Source organism: Sander lucioperca, chromosome 24, assembly GCF_008315115.2.
Source record: "Sander lucioperca isolate FBNREF2018 chromosome 24, SLUC_FBN_1.2, whole genome shotgun sequence".
NCBI classification, from domain to species: domain Eukaryota; kingdom Metazoa; phylum Chordata; class Actinopteri; order Perciformes; family Percidae; genus Sander; species Sander lucioperca.
The window spans coordinates 18,776,965-18,800,960 of NC_050196.1; the positions used below are offsets into that span (position 1 = coordinate 18,776,965).

At 41.1% G+C, this 23,996-nt stretch overlaps 1 protein-coding gene across 1 annotated transcript; it reads left to right on the top strand.

Annotated features, from left to right (window-relative positions):
• Positions 1-6,651: 6,651 nt before the first annotated feature.
• LOC116055627 (NACHT, LRR and PYD domains-containing protein 12-like) lies at positions 6,652-22,984 on the top strand (the record flags this gene model as incomplete). The annotated part of the gene is made up of 11 exons (XM_035998827.1): positions 6,652-6,766; positions 7,186-7,229; positions 9,807-10,089; positions 11,565-13,297; positions 14,203-14,273; positions 16,952-17,188; positions 17,650-17,823; positions 18,706-18,876; positions 19,192-19,365; positions 20,513-20,559; positions 20,683-22,984. Coding segments are annotated over 11 exons (3,579 nt in total), but the record flags the coding sequence as incomplete, so codon positions are not given.
• Positions 22,985-23,996: the final 1,012 nt, after the last annotated feature.

The following is a 23,996-nucleotide window of genomic DNA, read 5'->3' on the forward strand; positions in this document are numbered from 1 at the left end:
TCGGGGACGGTGCCTAAGGAGTGGCAGACCGGGGTGGTGGTTCCCCTTTTCAAAAAGGGGGACCAGAGGGTGTGTGCCAGTTACAGGGGTATCACACTTCTCAGCCTCCCCGGTAAAGTCTACTCCAAGGTGCTGGAAAGGAGGGTTCGGTCGATAGTCGAACCTCAGGTTGAAGAGGAACAATGCGGATTCCGTCCTGGTCGTGGAACAACGGACCAGGTCTTTACTCTTGCAAGGATCCTGGAGGGAGCCTGGGAGTATGCCCAACCGGTCTACATGTGTTTTGTGGATCTGGAGAAGGCGTATGACCGGGTCCCCCGGGAGATACTGTGGGAGGTGCTGCGGGAGTATGGGGTGAGGGGGTCCCTTCTCAGGGCCATCCAATCTCTGTACGACCAAAGCGAGAGCTGTGTCCGGGTTCACGGCAGTAAGTCGGACTCGTTTCAGGTGAGGGTTGGCCTCCGCCAGGGCTGCGCTTTGTCACCAATCCTGTTTGTAGTATTTATGGACAGGATATCGAGGCGTAGTCGGGGTGGAGAGGGGTTGCAGTTCGGTGAGCTGGGGATCTCATCGCTGCTTTTTGCGGATGATGTGGTCCTGATGGCATCATCGGCCTGTGACCTTCAGCACTCACTGGATCGGTTCGCAGCCGAGTGTGAAGCGGCTGGGATGAGGATCAGCACCTCTAAATCGGAGGCCATGGTTCTCAGCAGGAAACCGATGGAGTGCTTTCTCCAGGTAGGGAATGAGTCCTTACCCCAAGTGAAGGAGTTCAAGTACCTTGGGGTCTTGTTCGCGAGTGAGGGGACAATGGAGCGGGAGATTGGTCGGAGAATCGGCGCAGTGGGTGCGGTATTACATTCAATTTATCGCACCGTTGTGACGAAAAGAGAGCTGAGCCAGAAGGCAAAGCTCTCGATCTACCGGTCAGTTTTCGTTCCTACCCTCACCTATGGTCATGAAAGCTGGGTCATGACCGAAAGAACGAGATCCAGGGTACAAGCGGCCGAAATGGGTTTCCTCAGGAGGGTGGCTGGCGTCTCCCTTAGAGATAGGGTGAGAAGCTCAGTCATCCGTGAGGAGCTCGGAGTAGAGCCGCTGCTCCTTCGCGTCGAAAGGAGCCAGTTGAGGTGGTTCGGGCATCTGGTAAGGATGCCCCCTGGGCGCCTCCCTAGGGAGGTGTTCCAGGCACGTCCAGCTGGGAGGAGGCCTCGGGGAAGACCCAGGACTAGGTGGAGGGATTATATCTCCAACCTGGCCTGGGAACGCCTCGGGATCCCCCAGTCGGAGTTGGTTAATGTGGCTCGGGAAAGGGAAGTTTGGGGTCCCCTGCTGGAGCTGCTACCCCCGCGACCCGTTACCTGATAAGCGGACGAAGATGGATGGATGGATGGATGGATATAATTGAATGACAAACAACATATTTATTCCCAGGTATCAAAAAGCCATGTCAATATAGAAATAATATCTAAAAGTGTTTAAAAAAATGCAACAGTTTGACATTCAATTTAAATAACAGCAGCCAATCAGAACTACTAGATATGTAATGTTCAAACTTTAATTAGGTATTAACAAACACTAACAGTAGCCAATCAGAAACAGCTAGCAATTTAACATTCAAATCTATTTTTCATTCAAATCTAAATCTGTATTCGAATTGTTCCAACGGGAAACAAGCTGGCACTTATCAAGGGGTAGAAGCAGAAGGAAATAAATTTCCAGAGTTAGTGAGAGCCCTTTGTTGATGCTTAGAAGAGTATAGATTTGCTATCGCCTGTCTTGCGATAGCACAAAAAAACGTTTGGACGCAACCTCACATCACGCTGCGTTTTGAGGAGGTGTGAGAATCCCGTACAGGAAACAGTTACATCACTGCCTCTATCGCTTCCACAAGAAAGTTTTAAAATACCAAACACAAGCCCTGAACTGCCCGGGAGTTTGTGGAACAGCTAAATGTTTGCAAAACAACAAAGCACAGTCGATGTCTCTCGCATGTCTCTTTTCTTTCTCTCTTTCTCCGTGAAATGAAGCTGCCTTCAGGTGCAGTAGGAAACGTTGGGTTATATAAACGATCTGATGAAAAACTGTTACTGTGAAATATAAAGTCTACTTTTTTTTTATCTGAAAGCAGATTCGTACTGAAGTATGGAGCTCATTTAAGATGATGCTCTGATGTCCCATTTCCGCAAAGGCAGCACAGAGCTGCACCAAAAAAAGCTGACAGAAGCACAGAAGAGAAGAAGAGTTATGATACACCGTCTTGTCCAGTTGCAGTGCTGTGAACTGGCAACTTTTAATGTTACAGACCACTGTTTTTGCAAGTAGTTTAAGGTGTAAACATGTACTGATATTGTGAATCTTTGGTTTAAACTAGCTTTCAAACAAACGCCCCCCAAGGGCACCTCAACGCCCCCCTATCCAAAATATTGCTTCCAGCGCCCCCCGTCATCTTCTGAACGCCCCCCGTTGAGAAACACTGCTCTTTATAAACTCTGTGTTATAGTGTTATAGATTCTGATTGGTGGAGTGCTAACCAGGAAACGGGGAGCAGGATGAGCGTGACTAGAGTCTCTCAAAATCAGACGAAAATCTTTTAAAGTGACCTTTGTTGATCTGAAATGAAGACAGATTCAGCAACTACACGGCCTATTTCTCTCTTCAAATGTTTTCAGAAACATGTTTCGGTGAACTATTTTAGTACAATATGAGATCGTATTCTGAACGAGCCGCCATGACAGTCTGCCGTTGAATTTCCGGGGAAACCAGACCCATGTGAGACGTTCGTCCAATCAGCTGCCGGTTTTCATTTTTGGGCGACAATACAGATTGCTGTTAACAGATCCATAACAGATTGCTGTTATGGAGACGTATTACGTTTCGTCTCTTCGGTGTGTTCTGAGGAACTTTTTGGACCAACTCGGGGAGACTGATCAGTCCGACTGCCTTTACTGCCGACGGTCGGCCGTCTGGTCTATGTGTCTGGGCCTTTACATAACGGCGTCAAAAGGGACACCAATAGTCCCCACCCAGCATGTTTAGTTAAAGCGCGTTATATGACGCTAAAGGAGACTTTTAGCATCAATAACAATGACAAAGGCACCTGACCAAGCGTCCGTATTTTACGAGATGGGAGTGAGAATCTGTTGGGTATAACTACTTGTTTTGTGCAAACATGTCAGCTCTAAATGGTGCGTAAGAGTGCTCTTGAGTGTGCGTAGATTCTGTTCTTACCTAAGAACAAATCCCAAATAAGAAAACATTGGTGAATGCCAGAATCTACGTGAAAACTGCGTAAGTGGGGTTTAAGAACACATTTGTTCGAATGTTTTGGTGAATGAGGCCCATTGTTCATAACTTTCATTTAAACTACAAGGTACCAGATTCCATAAAGTCTTTGTTGAGTCTTTAAATCTCCATCTGTAGAGTAACTAGTAACTAGAACTGTCAGATACATGTAGTGCAGTAAAAGTAGAAAGTAACACAATATGGAAATAATAAAAGTACAACAAACTTATTGCTGTACTTGATTAAATGTACTTAGTTACTTTATACCACTGCTGATGTTGGAAATGTTAGTTTTTATTGTCAATGTTTAATTCTTGTATTTAGGATGAAAAATCAATTAATCATTTACCAGTTTATGAGGTCCATGGAGTTCAGAGTGCTGTAGTAAATCCTCCTTTTATAAGATTAGATAAAACTTTATTGATCCCCAGAGAACAAACTCAGGTATTGTAGCCGCACAAAGACAGAAGGAAGTAGTAGAGTTTATAATGTCTCAAAGTGCTGTAACTTGATCTCCGTAGACATATTTTGATAAGGGAGATTAAAACTCAAAGTCAATCTCTCCAGTTAGTTCACTTTGTCCCGTGTTGGGACGCAGATATTTCTCCATGTTCAACTTTTGGTAAGTGAGACTTTTCAGTGTTGAGCGACTCTCAGCTGATCTCTGATCTCATGTTAGTTTTCTCAAACTGTTAAAGGCAGAAATTTAGGTGTTTCTGTGTGAAAATCTGCAGTTTTTGTTGAGAAGAGCTCAGCTCCTGTGCTAACAGTTAGCCACCATCATAGGCGGCGAAACCATGGGTGCTCCGGAGCTTGAGCACCCACAAAGCTGATCGCGGTTACTTGTCAGTTGAACTTTTCATCTCCAATCCTATCTGTATTTGTGAGAAGTGGCGCTGTCCTGAGTTGAAAGCCTACTTTACGGCTTTATTATCGAGTTAATAGGCGTGTGTGTTCGTGTCGGCCGTTGTCAGTTTCCTAAGGTTCTGAAATGCAAACATTTTTTGACTACTTTTTATTTTAAAGGGCCCATGAGCACCCACGGAGGAAAACATAAATTGGCGCCTATGGCCACCATGTCCTGCAAGTAGCAGAATAACTTGTTGATTTGATTCTCAGTCATTTCTAATGTGCAGTCAAAGTATTATTAGATAAATGTACTTAAAGTACACAAGTATTCTCAGCTAAATGTACTTAAAGTAGATAAGTATTCTCAGATAAATGTACTTAAAGTACAAAGGGCAGTAAAGTGTCCCCTGTGAGTGTGGTACTATAATCTGTATACTTACTGATGCCTTCAGGTGTAAGCTGCATTTTACTGTTTTAAACTGTTTTATATGAAGCTGAACTTATTCTTTTCATTATTGATCAATCTGCTGATTATTTTCTTGGTTAATCAATGAATTAATGTGTCTGTTGAAAGACAGGAATGTGAAAACTGTCCGTCACAAAGTGGCGTCTTCAGTCAAAACTTCAAAGCCCCAAATTATCTCTTCCTGTTATTTAAACGAAGTAAAATCTGCAGATGGTCACCTTTAAGAAGCTGGAACCACTAAATGTTTGAAAATGATTTAAACCACCCACTTATCAAATAAGTTTTATTATTTATTACAATTCATCAACTCATTGGGCCTCATTCACCAATATCTTCCTAAGTTTTCTCTTAAATTTGTTCTTAAGAAAGTCCCTAAGAAAAGTCTACGTCTGATTCATGACGTGTTCTCAAACAGCAGAAATGTTTGCAGGTGTGTTCTTAGAATGATGAATTGCAATGTCTTCGTAAATGTAAAGCTCGTGCCCGTTGCTCCTATTTAACATAGGTAACACCCTGTTAAATCCTATAAAACTGCATGAGATGGCAGGGCCATGTGCACACTTAGAGAAATGTCAAAGACGTGGTAAAGACGGTGGAGCCCTCAACTCCAAAAGAAAGAAAAACTTTAGGAATTCTGAAGTGGAGGTACTGCTGCAAGAAGTTAACGAAAAACAAGACATCATATTTAGTATACGCCATTGTGTGGGGTAGTCCTAGTCTGCAGAAATATGCACACTTTGGGCGTATAAATACATGTAGTATGATCAATCACTTATTATTGGATGGCAGGGTTCCCCGTTAACATAATTGATGTGAATTGAAGGCAAAGCAAGTTCATTTATATAGGCCTAGCACAAAATACACAATAGCAATTCAAAGTGCTTTACAAATGAGCGGCAGTGTGTATTTATTAACCCTTGTGTTGTCCTCGGGTCAAATTTGACCCATTTAAAAAAAAAAAAATCTTTATCAGAAAAGTGGATTTCTTTCAACCAAATTTTCTGAAAAATAATGCAGATTCTTCCACACAACGCTCTTCACAAGTAAAATAAATGATCAGCCCATTACTTTCTTTAAATTAGGATGTTTTATTCAATTTTATAGCAATTCAAAAATATTTTTTTTATGAAAGAACTTTGAAAAAAAGTGACAAAAATGTCCACAAAAGCTTCAGAAATGTGGGGGGAAAAAAACCCACAAAAACGCAAAAGGTGCAGAAAAAAAGTGACAAAAACACCGGGGGAGAAAGCAACAAATGTTTTGAAAAAGACGACCAAAACGTTGAAAAAAAAGTTAAAATTTTGACCCAGAAAAACCAAAAGTTGCACGGTCGACAGGAAAACAACACAAGGGTTAAAACAAATAAACGTATAATTATGTGTAAAATAATGAAAACCGTATAACTACTTGTTGTCGAGTGAGAATCTGTTGGGTATAACTACTTGTTTTGTGCAAACATGTCAGCTCTCAATAGTGTAAGAGTGCTCTTGAGTGTGCGTAGATTCTGTTCTTACCTAAGAATAAATCCAAATCCAGAATCTTCGTGAAAACTGCGTAAGTGGGGTTTAAGAACACATTTTGTTCGAATGTTTTAGTGAATGAGGCACATTGTTCTCAACTTTCATTTAAACTACAACGCATCAGATTTCATAAAGTCTTTGTTGAGTCTTTAAATTGTCAGACTTAACTGTCAGATAAATGTAGTACAGTAAAAGTAGAAAGTAACACAATATGGAAATACTAAAAGTACAACAAACTTTGAAATGTTCCTTAGTGCAGTACTTGATTAAATGTACTTAGTTACTTTACACCACTGCTGATGTTGGACATGTTAGTTTTTATTGTCAATGTTTAATTCTTGTATTTAGGATGAAAAATCAATTAATCATTTACCAGTTTATGAGGTCCATGGAGTTCAGAGTGCTGCAGTAAATCCTCCTTTTATAAGATTAGATAAAACTTTATTGATCCCCAGAGAACAAACTCAGGTATTGTAGCTGCACAAAGACAGAAGGAAGTAGTAGAGTTTATAATGTCTCAAAGTGCTGTAACTTGATCTCCGTAGACATATTTTGATAAGGGAGATTAAAACTCAAAGTCAATCTCTCCAGTTAGTTCACTTTGTCCCGTGTTGGGACGCAGATATTTCTCCATGTTCAACTTTTGGTAAGTGAGACTTTTCAGTGTTGAGCGACTCTCAGCTGATCTCTGATCTCATGTTAGTTTTCTCAAACTGTTAAAGGCAGAAATTTAGGTGTTTCTGTGTGAAAATCTGCAGTTTTTGTTGAGAAGAGCTCATTTACCAGTTTATGAGCTCCATGGAGTTCAGAGTGCTGCAGTAAATCCTGCTTTTATAAGATTAGATAAAACGTTACTGATCTCCAGAGAACAAACAAACAGGTGTTGTAGCAGCACAAAGACAGAAGGAAGTACAGTGTGCGTGTTTCTAGTGTTTATAATGTCTCATAAAATGCTGTAACTTGAGCTCCATAGACATAGTTTTATAAGGGAGATTAAAGTTCAATGTCAATCTCTCGAGTTAGTTCACTTTGTCCCGTGTTGTGACGCAGATGTTTCTCCAACAGGTTGTGTCGCAGTTAGTTTCCTCCATCTGAAGCTCCAGTTGAAGGTAATATAAGCCGTCTGACACGTTTTTACCTTTCTGTTAGTTTAGTTTGAAAGCAGAAAGCTGCAGCTAACCCTAACCTTATCACAGGACCATAGGACATGAAGTAACTGGCCGTCCTCTGTCTTAGGGCGCTCAGACAGACACACCAAGCCGATAATCGGCCGTCTGACAGTCTGGCGAGGTCGGTGACTCGAGTCTGTTCGATGTGTTCCGTGCTGGCCGATTTGACTTGTTGAATCGGAAGGCGTGCAGTCGGACTCAATGACCAATCTGATTGGTGGAGTGCTAACCCGGAAATGACGAGCGGGATGAGCGTTGAACGGCTCTGACGAAAATCTTTTAAACTGACCTTTGTTGATCTGAAATGAAGACAGATTCAGCAACTGCACGGCCTATTTCTAGCTTAAAATGTTTTCAGAAACCCGTTTTGGGGAACTATTTTAGTACAATACGAGATCGTATTCTGAACGAGCCACCATTATGGTCAGGGAGAAGCCAGACCCATGTGACGCGTTAGTCCAATCAGCTGCCGGTTTAAATTCTTTGGGCGATAATACAGATTAGCGGCGCCTGCTGTTATGGAGACGTATTACGTCTCGCGCACATGCAGAACGTACGCTCAAGTCGGCGTCGCTTTGGTGTGTTACGAGCAGTGTTGGGTGTAACGCGTTACAGTAACGTAACTACTTTTTCGGGTAAAAAGTAGTGTAACGCGCTACTACTGAAAATATGGTAACGAAATGTAGTTCCTTTTTCAGTTCGGCACAACGTTACTTTTCCCAGGGACATTTGACAGCAACACTGCCTTCTCAGCTGCGCGCTCACTAAGCTCCACACGGGACGTGACAGAGGCTGGTAGTAGCGGAGCAATCATGGCAAGCGAGAAGCAGTCAAAGCTAAGAGCTTTGACTGCGCATTTTAAGCTTTTTAAGCTTTGTGGTTTTTTGCTGGACGGTGCTCTGAGCCAGGCAGACACAAAGCTGACAACCTCACAGATGGATGCGGTGGAGATGGCCTCATACATACACGCAGCAGACCGCTGTGGACTTGTGTCGGTTGTACGGACACGCAAGGATTTCCAGAAAAGAGGCTGCATGTGTCTACGACAATGCACGGACCATCGTGGCTGCGCGACCGGTACAAGTCGATTAAAGTACATAGACATTAAACTAACACTGTGTAACGCCAAAGACCTGCTCATGTGCATTCAACCCGCGCTGGACTCGTTCATAATCAATCAGCCGTCACTCTGTGAGTAGAGAATCCAGTCTGCAGTGTAGTTCAGACACCTCACTAATAAACCATAGATTGGCTTTATGGTCAAAGATAGTTTTGGTATAATTAACTTCAGTCTCTGCCAGAGACGCCTGCTTTTAAAAGTAACGTAAAAGTAATGAGTAAAGTAAAAAGTTACTTTCCATAAGGGGTAACTAAGTAAAGTAACGGATTACTTTTTAAAGAAGTAACGAGTAACGAGCAAACACTACTTTTTAAAAGTAACTTCCCCAACACTGGTTATGAGGCACTTTTTTGACCAATTCGGGGAGACCGTCAGTCCAACTGCCTTTCCTGCCGACATTCGGCCGTCTGCTTGGTGTGTCAGAGCTTTTATATGGAAAAAGGCACTTTGAGACATACTGTTTATGTGCGCACTAAATGAGAGTGTATTGTCCAATATGACACCAAGGCTCTTGACCTGGTTGGAGCAAGGGATGGTGCTGCCATCTACAGAAAGGGTGAAAGGTTCCCTCTTAGCAAGAGCTGATTTGCAGCCAACCACTAGCAGCTCAGTCTTACTGCTATTCAGCTTCAGGTAGTTTTGCGTCATCCACAATTTTATGTCATGGAGGCAGGCAGTAATTACAGCTGGCGGAAGAGTGGCAGTGGGTTTTGTAGATAAGTAGAGCTGGGTGTCGTCAGCATAGCAGTTTATCGCCAACAAGTGGATCCAAATCCAAGTGGAAAGGACTGTCTGCCTCTCGATGTTACCAACAACCTTTCCATGAGTTTTATAGCTTCAACAAAGGGGGCTCTGTTTTCACCAACCCTCCAGCTAAATGCCTCTTCATACGACAGCCACATTTCAACAGAGACAAAGCTAAATAACTTAGATAATGATTAAAAGTTATTGTTGTCAAATCTTTTACTTTGTAGTTTATTTTGGTTGGTTTAACATTTATGTCTCTTTGTCATCGTGCATTTTTAAAAGTGATGTTCTCAGCATTTTGAGGCTACAGAGGTGTTTTTGATAAATGTCCAGAGTAGAACTACAGCAGCTGATGATACATTCAACTGACAGGAAAGAGACAAGAAGAGCCAATGAGAAATTATGTTGTTTCCTCTGCAGATGAGAGGCTGAGTTCAGCAGCATGAATCAGTGTGAGAGTAGAATTAATGCAGAATCTTTACTTTTGGTTTATTAATTACTATTATATAATGATCATGAATGAATCTTGAATGATTATTTGTTTACACAAATGTCATCATAACATAATCTACAAAACTGGTCTGTTTTGATAATCCGAGTATTTTTAAACTCCCAAAAAAATCTTTTTGGTATCTTTTGGATCTTTGCAGGAACAAAAGATGAAGACGCCTAAAGAAGTCGTCTTGGGAATTTTAGAAGACTTGGGAGCTGAGGACCTTGGAAAATTCCAGTGGTACCTGCAGCAGGAAGGGACCCTTGAAGACTTCCCAGCAATTCCAAAGAGTAAACTGGAGAATGTAACCAGGGTGAAGACAGTGGACCAGATGTTCTCGACCTACTGTATAAACACTGTTAATGTGACCAGAATAGTTTTAAAGAAGATTTATCAAAATGAGCTAGTGAGGAATTTATCAAACATCCCAGAACCTGCAGGTAAGTCATAATCATTATGAATTTAAAAAAAATGGATGTAACAAAGATCAAACTTATATATATATATATATATATATATATATATATATATATATATATATATATATATATATATTAGGGCTGTCAAAATAACGCGTTCATTTCGATTAATTAATCTGAGAAAAAATAACGCGTTAAAAAAAATAACGCAGATTAATCCATTCCATATTGACGTTTGACCCGAAGCCGTTCTAGCCACCATTCGACTGTAAAATGAAGGAGGGAGACGAGAATGTGCTGCCTAGATCATTAATTGGAACATTTACTTGTAAAAATGTTCTTCCTGCCAACCCTGGCTACCGAAATCTGGTGCCACTGATATGTCTGCGATTCTCTCTGATGCTCTGAAACAGACGTTACCGGCAACACAAACACTGCTGCACGTGACACTAGTTAACACTATACTCGACAGCAGCTAACGTTAGCCTACTGCTAGCTAGTAGCTGGATTAAACACGGTTAAAATGCTGACAGCTAACGCTAAACGGTGTAAAGTTTGACTGTGTTTTACTGTAGAGGATTCAACACCGGTATGTAACAATCTGCAGCTGCCGTCGGTAAAACACATGGATGTATTAAGAGAATGGTAAAACAACACAGACGGTGTGTTCAATGAAACTGGTAAACTACAGCCCCATGGTGCATTTGAAGTTACTGTAAATGTCCCTTTCCCATCTGGTGGTTGTTTTTGTCGTTCAACAGCAATTTACTAGTGAAATGAGTTATTGTTATACATTATTATTAAATCATTTAATTTTGACCATATGGCCTTAGCAATAAACAAGCCGTTTTTTAATGTCACCAACTGTTGTTTAGTACCCTATTTTTTTACTTTTCTTTTTTTACTTAATTAAAAAGTATCGGTTCAGGCACCGTTAATTATGTATGCAATTAATTTCAATTAATTAATCACAGAGTATGTAATTAATTAGATTACATTTTTTAATCAATTGACAGCCCTTATATATAGATATATATCACAGTCTTCAACAAACATTAGCGTTGTTACCAATGTCTCCCTCTTATCTACAAAGATACATATGTTGTGTTAACAACAGAACAAGCTACAAAACATCCACAAGAGAAACAAAATTTAAAGTGTCTTAGAGAATAAAGTCAGACTGTTTTTGTTTACGCTGCTGGTTAAAATTTGCACACACTGATGTCACTGTAAGATACTGCTTGGGCAATATTAATTCCCCCTGTAATTAAGTCATATGCCTTCTGGTTTATTTGGACAATGAAGACTTTATAGATGTCTGACTGAGACACCCAACATATCAGTTGTTTTTGAGGAATACTAAGTCATTTTACAGTAGTTGACATATTCAAGACCTCGTCGTCAAATGGGCTGAATAGATTTCATGAATACAGAAATGTGCACACTCACATTCACCAGAACAAACCCTCATTGATTTCATTGTTTTATTCATTCAGAGATTCTTGCTGCTTGCCAGCGAAAAGTCAAATCCAACTCACATCAGACATTCCAGCGTGTGTCTGAGGGGATTGCTAAAGCAGGAAACAAAACCCTTCTGAATCAGATGTTCACAGAGATCGACATCACAGAAGCAGGGGTCAATGATGAACATGAGGTCAGACAGACTGAAACAGCATCCTGGAAACCAGACACACCAGAACCAACAATCAGACAGGAAGACATCTTTAAAACTCCACCTAGAAGAGATAAACCAATCAGAACAGTGATGACAATAGGAGGGGCTGGCATTGGGAAAACAGTCTTAACACAGAAGTTCACGCTGGACTGGGCTGAAGACAAAGCCAACCAGGACATCCACTTCACATTTCCGTTGACCTTCAGAGAGCTGAATATGCTGAAAGAGAAAAAGTACAGCTTGGTGGAACTTGTTCATCACTTCTTTAATGAAATCAAAATAGCAGGAATCTGCAGGTTTGATAAGTTATCGGTTGTCTTCATCTTTGACGGTCTGGATGAGTGTCGACTTCCTCTGGACTTCCTCAATGCTGAGATCCTGACAGATGTTACAGAGTCCACCTCAGTGGGTGTGCTGCTGACAAACCTCATCAGGGGGGATCTGCTTCCCTCTGCTCGCCTCTGGATAACCACACGACCTGCTGCAGCCAATCAGGTCCCTCCTGAGTGTGTTGACATGGTGACAGAGGTCAGAGGGTTCACTGACCCACAGAAGGAGGAGTACTTCAGGAAGAAATTCAGAGATGAGGAGCAGGCCAGCAGAATCATCTCCCACATCAAGACATCCCGAAGCCTCCACATCATGTGCCACATCCCAGTCTTCTGCTGGATCACTGCTACAGTTCTGGAGGACGTGTTGAAGACCAGAGAGGGAGGAGAGCTGGCCAAGACCCTGACTGAGATGTACATCCACTTCCTGGTGGTTCAGACCAAAGTGAAGAACATCAAGTATGATGGAGGAGCTGAGACAGATCCACACTGGAGTCCAGACACCAGGGAGATGATCGAGTCTCTGGGAAAACTGGCTTTTGAGCAGCTACAGAAACAGAACCCGATCTTCTATGAATCACACGTGAAAGAGTGTGGCATCGACATCACAGCAGCCTCAGTGTACTCAGCAGTGTTCACACAGATCTTTAAAGAGGAGAGAGGCCTGTTCCAGGACAAGGTGTTCAGCTTCGTCCATCTGAGTGTTCAAGAGTTTCTGGCTGCTCTTCATGTCCATCTGACATTCGCCAACTCTGGAGTCAACCTGCTGTCAGGAAAACATACAACATCAACACAGTTCTACCAGAGTGCTGTGGACAAGGCCTTAGAGAGTCCAAATGGACACCTGGACTTGTTCCTCCGCTTCCTCCTGGGTCTTTCTCTAGAGTCCAATCAGAAACACCTACAAGGTCTGTTGACACAGACAGGAAGTAGCTTACAGAAAAATGAGAAAACAGTCAAGTACATCAAGAAGAAGATCAGTGAGAATCTGTCTGCAGAGAGAAGCATCAATCTGTTCCACTGTCTGAATGAACTGAATGATCGATCTCTAGTGAAGCAGATCCAAGAGTCCCTGAGATCAGGAAGACTCTCCACAGATAAACTGTCTCCTGCTCAGTGGTCAGCTCTGGTCTTCATCTTACTGTCATCAGAAAACAATCTGGACGTGTTTGACCTGAAGAAATACTGTGCTTCAGAGGAGGCTCTTCTGAGGCTGCTGCCAGTGGTCAAAGCCTCCAACAAAGCTCTGTAAGTGGGAATCATTCATCAATAAATACTCTATCTTTCAACAGGAGTTAAATATAAATAACTTGTTTCCTTCCTGTTGTTTCTCCAGACTGAGTGGCTGTAATCTGTCAGAGAGAAGCTGTAAAGCTCTGTCCTCAGTTCTCAGCACTGAGTCCTGTAGTCTGAGAGAGCTGGACCTGAGTAACAACAACCTGAAGGATTCAGGAGGAAAGCTGATCTCTGTTGGACTGAAGAGTCCACACTGCACACTGGAAACTCTCAGGTTGGTTATCAGCTATTCCATGAGCTGTTATTTTCTTCATATATTAATTATTTGAAGGACATTTTATTGAATCATTTTAGACACCCAGGTCTTGAGTTTACCTGGGAGTTTGGACTTGTCAATCTTCTTTAGCCATTCCTCGGTCTGCTTCACCAAGTTATTGATGTGGCCTGATCTAAGAGTGACGCGTCGTACCACTTTCCCAAACACTTTGCTGGGTTCTCTTCAATTGATGGAATGGCCTCACCCTGGAAATGAAGACTGAACCTCCCCGTGGGCTTGCCTTTCCTGATCACCAGACTCCTGAACTTACTGGCCTTGAAAGACATCCTTGCCCACGTGGCTACGGTGCCAAGGGTTTCCAAAACTCATCTTGCTTGGCCATGTGTACCGGTTGTTGTTGTTGTGATGTTGTCCATGAATGCACGGAGCACTGGCTGGAGGATGCCTGACTCTAGCGTGGGGCTGCAGGTTACTCCTTCTGCTGCTGTATTCAGGAGGTCCATGCACATGACAAACAAGATGGGGGAGATGGTGCACCCAGTAGGAATCCCCTTTTGGAGATCTTGCCAGTTGGTTGTAAACTGCCCTGCTGTGAATCTAAGCTTAAACTCTCCCAGGGAGCTGGAGATCATGTCACGGATAGCCATCGGGATATAATAGTGGTCCAGTCCTTCTTGGATGAGGTCATGTGGGACTGATCTGTAGGCATTTGCAAAGTCTAACCAGATGACTGTTAGGTCCCCTATCTTCTGCTTTTCCTCTCGGATCAATTGGCTGATCATTGAAGTGTGCTCCAGGCACCCTGAAAAGCCTGGAACACCTCATTTCTGTAAGTGTTGATGTATTGATTCTGAGTCATGTAGAAGGTCAGCCTTTTTGCAAGCACAGAGAAGAATATCTTGCATTCCACACTCAGTAGAGACATTGTCCTAAATTGGACAATTGAGGAGGAACCCTCTTCCTTAGGAACAAAACAGCCCTCTGCTAACTTCCAGCTTGGTGGGAGTAAGCCTTTTGCCCAGATCTTTCTCAGGATCCTCCACAATCTCCAAAGAAGTTGTGGACATTGCTTGTATACCTTATATGGTGTGACGTCATGAGAGGCTACACCGCTCTCAGGGGGACAGCTCAAGCAGTGCGAGGACACAATGTTCAAACAAAATAAGGATTTTATTACAGTTCTAGGGAATTAACAAAAAAAAACACAGCATTCCAACTTCACAAGTCAGAGCCGGTTAATCTTCAAGGGTCAAAACTTCAAATGTCTCTTCTGGTTATTAAATCATAAACTTGATTCCCTCAGGTAAAAACAATCCTTTCAGCCTTACTTCAATACAAGTTGCAGCCCGTGGCCAATCCAGCCTGTAAGTCCTTCCGACGTCTGGTAATGATTTCCCCACCTTTCGTATTCCTCTTGGAACAATACTGGAGCGGTCTGATCCTCTGCAGCGAGCACAGCTTGTAGTTTGTCTCTCCAAAACCCACACATCCACACAAGTGTGTCTCTAGGCCTTAAAAAGCTCTTCAGCTCATCAGGATCTGATCAGTCTCAGCTGTGTGTGTGGGAATGTAGTGTCTTGAGGGGAGGAGTTCCCGACTACACCAGCAGATGGAGCCACAGCTGTTTGTGATTGCAGCCACTTCAAAGGAATGTAGCGTCCCTCCAGGACACAGCCTCTCGTGACATCACTATGGTATACCGCTTGGACCTGGGGCTGCTGAAGCCTTGGCTTTCTGGATGATGTCCTGCATTTCCTGCCAGGTTGGCTCCTTCATATTCAGTTCCACTGATGATCCTTCAGGCTTCCAGATGCTGTGATTTTGTCCAAGTCCCCGGCCCCTACAGGGGTCACTGTGTACATCTCGCAGAAACTCCTCTACCTCTGATTTTGAGCTGGATAGTGTGCCAGATTTTATTGTTGACCAAGAAGACTTACGGTGAAGCTGTACGGGTCTTTGAGAACCTGCATTTGCCTCTTTGCTTTCTTCTTCCTTTGTTGCCGTAGATATTCTGGCCTCCGGAGTTTAAACATCTTATCCCGCAACTTGCTTGTTAGGTCCTTTATACTCTCTCTTTAAGCTGGTGGGCTGATTTTGAACTGCTTGTTAAGGATCTTTATTTCACCTCTTAAGTGACAAATCTATATCTGTTTCCCTCCTGTTTGGTTGCCCAGGTGGTTGATACATAGAATATGACTCATAGAAACAACTCTCTTTATGTAACAAAGTATATAAAGATATATATATATATATGCTGACATCTTTGTTTTTTCTGATAATACTTTAGTCCAGACTCGACCTATGAAATTTTCACATTTTAATAATACTGATATTTATCTTCTTGTTCATTATTGTCTCTCCAGACTGAGTGGCTGTAAGCTGTCAAAGAAAAGCTGTGAAGCTCTTTCCTCAGTTCTCAGCTCCCAGTCCTCTAGTCTGAGAGAGCTGGACCTGAGTAACAACAACCTGAAGGATTCAGGAGGGAAGCTGATCTCTGTTGGACTGAAGAGTCCACACTGCACACTGGAAACTCTCAGGTTGGTTATCAGCTGTTCCATGAGCTGTTATTTTCTTTATATATTAATTATTGGAAGGACATTTTATTGAATAATTTTAGGCTAAATAGCTGTAACCTGTCAGAAAGAAGCTGCAAAGCTCTGTCCTTCATTGCCAGTTCTCTAGTCTGAGAGAGCTGGACCTGAGTAGCAACACAAGTTAAATATTCAGTCTTCAGTCCTTTTATAATTCTGTATTAAATGTGGCAGCAATATTGTACTGAAGGTTTTTTTGGACTCAGGAGGTTGTCACCAGGATAGGGTTTTGGTTTACAACACAGAAACGTGAATTGTATATACAAAGCGCAGGTTTATTACAGTCCTTTATTGTCCAGTAAGTATTTTTCCATCAAAGAGATGGAGCCTAAGATTCCCCAGTACCAGGGGCAGTTCACGGTGTAAAGAAAAATAGCTTTTCATTACCATAATTTACAGAATATACTACTTGAGAACATTATATCTTTAGAATTTGTAAACTAATTATATGTTTTCAAACTATGGCTTATTCTGAAGTATTTTAACAATAAAGTAATATTTAAGAAGTTGTGTTCAAAAGATCCTGTATTATTTAATGAGGGTTCCATATGACATGCTTGGTATTGAATGGGTTTACAACACCAGTTGACACATAGACTACAACTCATAGAAACGACTGTATGTAACACAGTATATAAAGATGTAGGGATCATAGACTGTATATAAATATGTAGAGATCATACTATATATTTTATATATATGTTTTTTTACTCTGAGTTCAATCTGTGAGCAGAAATGCTAACTGAGATCTTTGTTTTTTCTGATAATACTTTAGTCCAGAGAAATTTTCACATTTTAATAATACTGATATTTATCTTCTTGTTCATTATTGTCTCTCCAGGCTGAGAGTCTGTAAGCTGTCAGATAAAAGCTGTGAAGCTCTGTCCTCAGTTCTCAGCTCCAAGACCTCTAGTCTGAGAGAGCTGGACCTGAGTAACAACAACCTGAAAGATCCGGTGAAGCGGCTGTCGGCTGGACTTCAGAGTTCACACTGTAAACTGGAGACTCTTAGGTCAGATCAAGTTAATATAATAATGTTGCATATGATGTAGATGTAGAGATCATAGACTTTACATCAAGATGGAGAGATCATAGACCATATATGAAGATGTAGAGATCATAGACTGTAAATGAAGATTTAGAGATCATAGACCATATATGAAGCTGTAGTGATCATAGACCATATATGAATATGTAGTGATCATAGACCATATATGAATATGTAGAGATCATAGACTGTATATAAAGATGTGGAGATCATACTTTAATATATATATATATATATATATATATATATATATATATATATATATATATATATACACATTTTACTCTGAGTTCATTCTGTGTGCTGAAATACTAACTGATATCTTTGTTTTTTTCTGATAATACTTTAGTCCAGACTCGACCTATGACATTTTCACATTTTAATAATACTGATATTTATCTTCTTGTTCATTATTGTCTCTCCAGGCTGAGTGCCTGTAACCTGTCAGAGAAAAGCTGTAAAGTTCTGTCCTCAGTTCTCAGCTCCCAGTCCTCTAGTCTGAGAGAGGTGGACCTGAGTAACAACAATCTGCAGGATTCAGGAGGGAAGCTGCTGTTGGCTGGACTTCAGAGTCAACACTGTAAACTGAAGACTCTCAGGTCAGATCAGGTTACATAATATGTTAAAATTATTTCACGTATTTCTCTGGGTTGTTTGCATTTCTTTAAACCAATCGCAATGGTCTTGGATGGCGCTGAGCTCTGGACACAGCGACAGTGGCTCTGCTAAATAGTCTCAGGAAGGAACTTTGTACCTCGCAAAAGAAAACGCCATATACAATATTAAATGAAGTTAACTGTTGACATAATACAGTAACGTGAGCTATTGAAATTAGCTGGATACATGGTTAAACCTCATTAGCTCTTACCAGTGTATCTCCATGTGTACTTCGTTTACAGCAATCCCACCAATCAGTCCCAAAATGTCCCAGTTAGAGAGGAAATGCCCTAAACATATTCTTTGTAAATCTTTACAATCATTCCCTGAAAGAACCAACATGCCTGCCTTGTTGTACCGTCCACATCTTCTTCTAAACTTGACATTTTGAGTATGTAGTTTGCTAGCTCGAAGGTTGTTGTTTTTAGAAGCGTGTAGAGTTTTGCAAGTTGAGGGACAACCGTCGTTAATCCAGATTAGAGAACACACAGAGAGCGGACGGCGAAGGACAAAGCCTGGAAATGTACTTCTGCTATTCCTGAGTTAATTTTAATTAACTTTGATTTTAACAAGATCTGTGAAGAGATTATACATCACCAGATTTTGTGATGCCTCACAAGTTATCATCTAGATTTCCAGTTTATATTTTATTTATACTGAAAAACATATCTTTGTTTGACTCTGTGTGAAAATGTTAGTTTTTTGAACTGCAAATCAGATCCTTTTTTCTTTTGATAATACTTTTAGTCCAGACTCGAACCTATAATATGTTTACATTTTAATAATACTGATATGTATCTTCTTGTTGATTACCGTCTCTTCAGGCTAAGTGTCTGTAATCTGTCAGAGAGAAGCTGTGAAGTTCTGTCCTCAGTTCTCAGCTCCCAGTCTAGTCTGAGAGAGCTGGACATGAGTAACAACAACCTGAAAGATTCAGGAGGGAAGCTGCTGTCGGCTGGACTTCAGAGTCCACATTGTAAACTGGAGAATCTCAGGTCAGGATTCATCAACCTGTTCAACTAAATCCTGATTTACATTAATGGATAAACTTGTAATGTGCCTAAGATTGTCTCTGCTTGTATGATTTTAAACAGTTGTGTTTATTTAGTTTCAATCTCTTGTTTTATGTTGTTTTATTCTCACTCTGTTGCTGGAACTTGAAATATAGAAACCGAGAGCTACCAGTAATGTTGTCAAATTGTTGATGGACGTGGGTGTTTGATTGTGAATAGAAAGAATCAGTGAGAATGTTAATGTAACCCCACAGTATCCTCAGATCATGTGACGTATGTTGTTCTGTGTGTTTGCAGTCTGTCAGGCTGTCTGATCTCAGAGGAAGGCTGTTCTTCTCTGGTCTCAGCTCTGAACTCCAACCCCTCCCATCTGAGAGTGCTGGACCTGAGCTACAATCATCCAGGAGACTCAGGAGTGAAGCTACTGTCAGCGGGACGGGAGGATCCACTCTGGAGACTGGACACTCTTAGGTAAAAACACTGGATGAACATAAAAGGAGGTATTTGTGTAGGAGGTCTCCAAAGAGAACATCTTCAGGAACTAAAATGATAATTCCGTGTTGTTAAAGATCGCTGCAGTCTTTCATTTTGAGAAATATTTATATTTCATTACCAGTGTTGGGAGTAACACATAACAAAAGAAACACAATTACAGTAATGCATTCCTTTTGGCTGTGACACAGTAATATAACACATTACTAATAAAATGTTGGTAATATTATACCCGTTACAATCTCAGTAATGCGAGTTACAACGCATTTTATTCTGACAGTATTGGTGAAGAACCGCGACACATTTGGTCACAGAAAAAAGGTCTCTAAATGTTATTTCCTGTTGCTGGACTCGATGGTTGAGATGACTGTAGAGACACATACCTTTGCGAGATGGACATTTTTTTTCAGGAGTTTTTTATGCTGCGTTGAAGTAAGTCCCTGTTGCTGTGGTCACAGCCAGAACCAGAGACGGTACGGACAACATCTGTGTCCCGACAGGTAACGGTATGGAAGAAAGCTAGCTGTATTATGGTTACTGAGTATTATTCTTTCTGTGACATTGTGTGATTTACAATTAGTCTCGAACGTATCATCTGGGCTCCTGTGTTTCGACAGAAGTTACAGTAACTAGGGGGTAAAAGGTTTTATGACACCACTGGCAGGCGACTAAATGAAACGACCCATGTCATTAAAATAAAATAACAGATTTCTCTGGGTTTGAACATTGTTTGAAACAGTTGGAATAGTGTAAGTACACAACGCAACAAAAATATATAACATAGGTATAGACGTTTTTAGACATTTTAATGCAGAAATATACCTTTAATGTTTCCATGATGAACATCCAATAGAGCCCATAGAAAATGTGTTTTGTATTCAGATATACAATTTGCTGTGGCCGTCACACTGAAAGTTACCAATATGATGATGAATGAACTATGTTTAATTCATTCATTATCATATTGCCAACTTAGGGTTACCCTCAACCCTATTAATGCAAATGTAGATCATTCTTCATTAAGGGGAGACACCCCAGGATAAACAGTAATTTTTCAATTTTGGGCAATTTTGCTTCCATACATGTCTTCTTTCAGACTATTGGGAAAAAAAACTTCTCCTTTCAGGGTGGAGCCTGCTGGAGTCAGATGGTTGACACCAGGTCTGAGGAAGTGTAAGTCTGTTTTACATTTCATTCATTGAACTGTGACATCACTCATTCAACCCTCTGATGCCATCATCAAAGTGCTGATTGGTTAATAACTGCAGCTGTGTTGTGTTTCGTTCTCTCCTTCAGATTCCTGTGAACTCGCACTCGACACAAACACTGTGAACAGAAACCTCAAACTGTCTGACAACAACAGGAAGGTGAAACATGTGGAGGAGTATCAGTCATATCCTAAACATCCAGAAAGGTTTGACTGTCCTCAGCTGCTGTGTAGAGATGGTCTGACTGGTCGCTGTTACTGGGAGGTTGAGAGGAAGGGAGGGGTTTCTATAGCAGTGAGTTACAGAGGAATCAGCAAGAGAGGAGACAGTGGTGACTGTGTGTTTGGATATAATGATCAGTCCTGGAGTCTGAACTGCTCTGGTGGTGGTTACTCTGTCAGTCACAATAACAGAGAAACATCCATCTCTTCCTCTGTCTCTGACAGAGTAGCAGTGTATGTGGACTGTCCTGCTGGCTCTCTGTCCTTCTACACAGTCTCCTCTGCCTCGCTGACCCACCTCTACACCTTCAACACCACATTCACTGAACCTCTTTATCCTGCGTTTGGGTTTGGGTATAAGTCATATGGTTGCTCAGTGTCTCTGTGTCCTGTGTAGGACGGAGAGTCTCCTCCTGTCAGAGAACCAGACAGTTGAGTCTGATCAGGATCATCAGATGATGTTAGTGAGGAGAATGTGGGTATCACTAATGATTTCCTGAATGGATTAGATTTTTAAACTAAATACAATCAGATATAAATCAGAGAATAAATTACTAAACCTCTTTGAGGCTCTTTATATATTTCTATTTCTTTTTCAGATTATTAAAACTAAATACAATCAGATAATAAATGATGATGTATTATTACAGATTAGTAGCTGCAACATTAAACTCATCATCATCGTCATTGTCATTAGAAACCAGTAATATACTGATTATTCTGCAGAATCACCACTTTTACTTTTGGTACTTTAAGTATTTTTATGCTGATACTTTTGTACTTTTACTTATTTCTACACTGTGGTATCAGTACTTTAACTTGAGTACTTTGTGGTATATTTTATATTATGTTTTATTATGATGTAATGTTTTTATTTTGTTATTATAATTCTAAGAGTCAGTCAGTTTTGTCATTAGTAAACCTCCATACAGATCTGTTCCGCTCATCTCCATGTTTGTTTTCTCCCTGTCCACGTTTGTTTTCTCCCTGTCCAAACGATTCCAGCCAATCAGAGTGATTCTGATTGGCTGGCATCGTTTGGACGGAAAAAAATACTTTCCTGTTGGACGTTTTGGGCGAGTTTTTTCTGAATAAGGGCAAAACCAGAATGTAATGTGCATTAAACGTAGTCAGTGACTCTTAAGCCGTTTTCCAACAGTCTCCTGAGTTCATCTCTTCACATAGTGATGCTGTTCTGTGGCTTTGTGCGTTGTCCGTAGGCCGCTGACTCTCCATGCGCCAACACCTCTTTCCACATGATAATCCAACATTTGTCTTTTCCTCGTGAGCAATGCAAATTTCCACAAAGTCCATCAACAAGAATCTCCACTTCTCTCTCTCTCACTCTCCACTGAAGGAGTGAATGTTACGCAGGTCAGAAACGTTCATCGTCCAGGCAAATTATGGCATTTTGTGATGTTTGTTGTCCAGGTTTTGATAGGAGCAAACATTACAACAAAGAACAATGGCGTCTCTGTAAAGAAGCATCAGCCCTCCCCGGTGTCTACCTGCTACATCCCTGATTACCCAGACAGGTAGAATGCACCTGAGGCCTTTACTACCAACAAAGATTTGGGGTTACCAAGGGAACTTCAGGTTCAACCCAGGGTTTTGTTTATCACAATGGTGGGTCACTTGTTACCGGGTTAAATTGCCGTGGTAATTTATACTGAACACCTAACCTACTCGGGATTAGAGATCAACCGGTGTAAAAGCACCGCCTACTGACCAATCAATACTCGATGATAACGGCGTCACCGTTCTTAGAAGATCAGGTGGAGCTCGGTGCGGAGAGAGAGAGGTGCGCTAATAAAAGATAGAACATTTAGAGACCGACAACATCATTAGCATTCCCTGATGGGTTTCTTTATGAAAAGATATAGATTTTAAGCGGAGGGAATTGCGTATCTTCGTCAGCTTCTTGAGCCGTGTGTTGCCAATGCGACACATCGACGACACTACGTTAACAAGAATCTTGTGAGCTGGCTAGTTGACTTTTGAACAGATAGATCTCAGAGGGTGAGGGTAAATGGTGTTTTATCTTATCTTTTAACCACTTTTATGTAACTTATGAGGCAGCACGGTGGCTCGTTCCGGGCCTTTCTGTGTGGAGTTTGCATGTTCTTCCCGTGTTTGCGTGGGTTTTCTCCGGGTGCTCCGGTTTCCTCCCATCATAAAGACATGCATGCTGGGTAACTAGGACTACAGTTGAAAATTAGCCAACTGGCTAACACTGGCGCATTTACAGAAATGTTGATTTATGTGCATTGTCCTAATCAAATAAATAAATCTTAAATACACCAGTGAGTGCCGCAGTCTTAACACTGATTGACACATAATCAAGTTTGCGGATGATTCTGTAATTGTGTCACTACTTAACGACAAGGACACTAGCCTTGGTCCAGTGGTGAATGAACATTAACGTCTTGAAAACCAAAGAAATTATTATTGATTTTAGGAAGAACCCTCTGCCAAGTTCTCCTGTTTTTATTCATGGCCAGGCTGTTGACTTTGTACAACAGTACAAATATCTGGGCACAATTATTGATAATAACTTGCTATTTGAGGCCAACAACAGCAGTTTGTGCTATGGCCCACCAATCAATGTATTGTTTTAATGTTGATATATCTTTTGTGAAAAATGTTTTATTCTTGTTTTATTGAGTCTGTTTTAACCTTCCAGTTGTCCTCGGGTCATATTTGACCCGTTTACAAAAACTTTCTATATCAGAACTATGACAAAAGAACGTTGAAAAAAATTGACAAATGTTGGAAAAATCGCCAAAAACATTTGTTTTTAAAACGCTGAAAAAAGTGACTAATGTGTGGACGGGTTGACTCAGTGGGTAGAGCAGGCGCACATGTACTGAGAGGTTTATGCCTCGACGCAGAGCTCCAGGGTTCGAGTCCGACCTGTGACGATTTCCTGCATGTCTTCCCCCTCTCTCCCCCCTTTCTTACCTAGCAGTTCCTGTCAATTAAAGGCGGAAAAGACCCAAAAAATAATCTTAAAAAAAAATTGAAAAAGTGACAAAAAAAAAAACATCAAAAACATCGGCAAAGGTGTTAAAAAAAATAGTTACAAAACAATTGGAAAAAAGTGGGGGAAAAAAACATCGGAAAAAGCGACAAAAAACAATTTAAAAAATGCCAAAAAGTTGGAAAAAAGTGACAAAAATTT